Below are 2319 nucleotides of genomic sequence, written 5' to 3'. Positions count from 1 at the left end.
GAACTTTGTAAATGACAACATCATGACTCAATTGTCATGGAAAAGAAGAGCACAGCCTATGGGCCACCAGTTAGACACCCTTAGACCTAAGGAATGTTCCAAGGCAGTTCTTTCTCCAATATGGTCCAGAGGAACCAAAGGTTGGACACAAAAGCGACTAAAGGATTTCTTTATGAGTGTGGGTGTTTGTCAGGCATGGACATCTGTTCAGCATGTCATGCACTGGCCTTAAGAGGGCACAGGATCCGGGCCTGGAGTTACAGATAGTTGTGAGCCACCATGTGGGTGCTGGGAATGTAAAGTGGGTTCTCTGGAAGAAAAGCCGGTACTCTGCACTGTTGAGCCACCTCAACAGACTCTAAAGGATTTCTTAATAAGATAAGGTGACCTCTTTCACTGGTCTTTTTCTAGCAAGAGATAAGTGACTCTAATGAGTCAGCCAAATGAAGGTCAAGCTTGCCTGATTAGAAACACACAGACATTAATGTGGTAAACGAATTTGCTATTTTTTCCAAATTGTCTCACATGAAACACTTTACTATAGTATTCTTTAATGATGGCAAAAATCATCATGGGAGCATTATGGAGGAAAAAGGAACAAAGATAAAATGACAGTTTTGACACTTACAAATCGCTAGATTTTATTATAAATTTACCCAAACAACTACCCATGAGTATTTCAGTAGATCCACTTCTTATTCAAAATAAGTCTTGACTAACATCGACCTGATGCTCCACGATTTCAATGTATTGTTGGCCAACTTCCAAGCTCAAGCAAGTTTAGATATGTCTTCATACTGGATCCCTTCCACTCTGCGTCCTTTCAAAGGTCCAGTTTCAATGACTATGGTGGCTGAAAAGGCCTCTTCATTGATGGAGTCCAGGGTGCCTTCATTCCCTCTGTAGCCACCATTCAAAACCAGAATTCTTTTGCCCGGTGCTGGAATGACAGTCTCTAGATGAGTCTGGTCCAGTTTCAGCCTGTCTCCTGATTCAATCATCTTTACCAGAGCTGTGTATCTGTCAATCACTTCCTTCACGACACCCTTCTTCTTGTGGTATTTCTCTCCGAGTTTCTTGGTTATAATTTTCACAACGATTCCAGGCTGTAGCCAGGCGTCTGTTCGCGCAGTTCTTCTCTTCTCCTCTTCAAGCTCCATGATTTCGTCCAGTGCGGACTTCTTTCTCTTCTTTGCAGGCTGAGCCGAGCTCTGGGAAGACTCCTTCCTTCTCACTGAGACTGCACTTCCCCGCCTCATCAGTGCACTGGGTCCCAAGGAGCTTGACTTGGACGATGTTGCTCCCGCTGAGCTACCTGCTCCTTTCTTCAGCTTGAATGTGACTTTTTCCTCATCATTTTCTCGGCTCAATTCTGTAAAAACCGGGGTCTCCTGCTCTTTGCCCTCCAGACCTCTTCCCACCTGCTCCTCAATGAACTTGGCAGTCTTCTCTTCGTCCTCAAGACCTAGCTGCTTCTTCTTTTCTAACTCCAGTTGCCAGCGAATAGTTTCCGGATCTCTGTCTATGTACTGAATGTACCAACCTTTTGGTGTCTCTTCCACTTTACACAAGCCCTCTCTGCCCAGCCACTTGGTAAAGTCAGTCAGCGTTTCCCACTGAGTGGCGTTCATATGGACGTGCTCTCGATGACTGATGTATTCATTGTAGACAACGTTGTTGTGGACTCTCTTAGTGCCAAAGCATCGCCTCAAAAGTTCCAGAAAGTCACTTCGGAATTCCTCTGAAAAATAATCCATAAACTGCTGAGGGTTTTCTGAAGCCAGCAACAGCTGTCTTTGATGAGATTCAGACCCACAGTGACATTTAAAGCCATTCTCGTCACGGCATTGTTTCTGGCACATCTGGCAGTACCAGCGAAGCTTCTGGAGTCCTTTGGATTTAATTCTATTCGAGATGGCCTTAGGGTTCAGAAAATCTGACTTGCCCATGGTGACCCAAAGCACAAAGCTCAAGCAGCAGGAAGCGATCAGTCCGCCCTTTGCAAAGTCTTTAGAAAGGTCCTCAAGGTGAAGGGAAGACCAGAGAAAAAGCTTTATCTTACCACCTCACCGCCTTCACTTCCCCAGAGAGCCACTATTTGCTTTTTAACTATAGTTATTCTCCTAGTAAATACAGAGTATCAAACAAAATTCACAAGTTACCTATCTCTGAGGCGTTTACCTACCAACCTCACAGTTCCCCAGAGTTTTCTTGAGTGTGAGCAGCGGGAAAAATTAGATAGGATTTATATTGTGGAGATAAACAAAAGAAAGGATAGCCTGGAGAAGACCTGGAACCTTTTGCAACTGGCTCTGACTG

General features: G+C 44.5%; 1 protein-coding gene across 1 annotated transcript; it reads right to left on the bottom strand.

Moving 5' to 3' along the window:
* Positions 1–770: 770 nt before the first annotated feature.
* Positions 771–1949, bottom strand: LOC118579300 (DNA/RNA-binding protein KIN17-like). The gene has a single exon (XM_036180468.1). It carries the CDS (start codon positions 1947–1949, stop codon positions 771–773), a length of 1179 nt encoding a protein of 392 aa, XP_036036361.1.
* Between the last annotated feature and the right edge of the window lie 370 nt (positions 1950–2319).

Source organism: Onychomys torridus, chromosome 3 (assembly GCF_903995425.1).
Source record: "Onychomys torridus chromosome 3, mOncTor1.1, whole genome shotgun sequence".
Classification (NCBI taxonomy): domain Eukaryota; kingdom Metazoa; phylum Chordata; class Mammalia; order Rodentia; family Cricetidae; genus Onychomys; species Onychomys torridus.
This window is presented reverse-complemented; position numbering and strand designations above follow the sequence as displayed.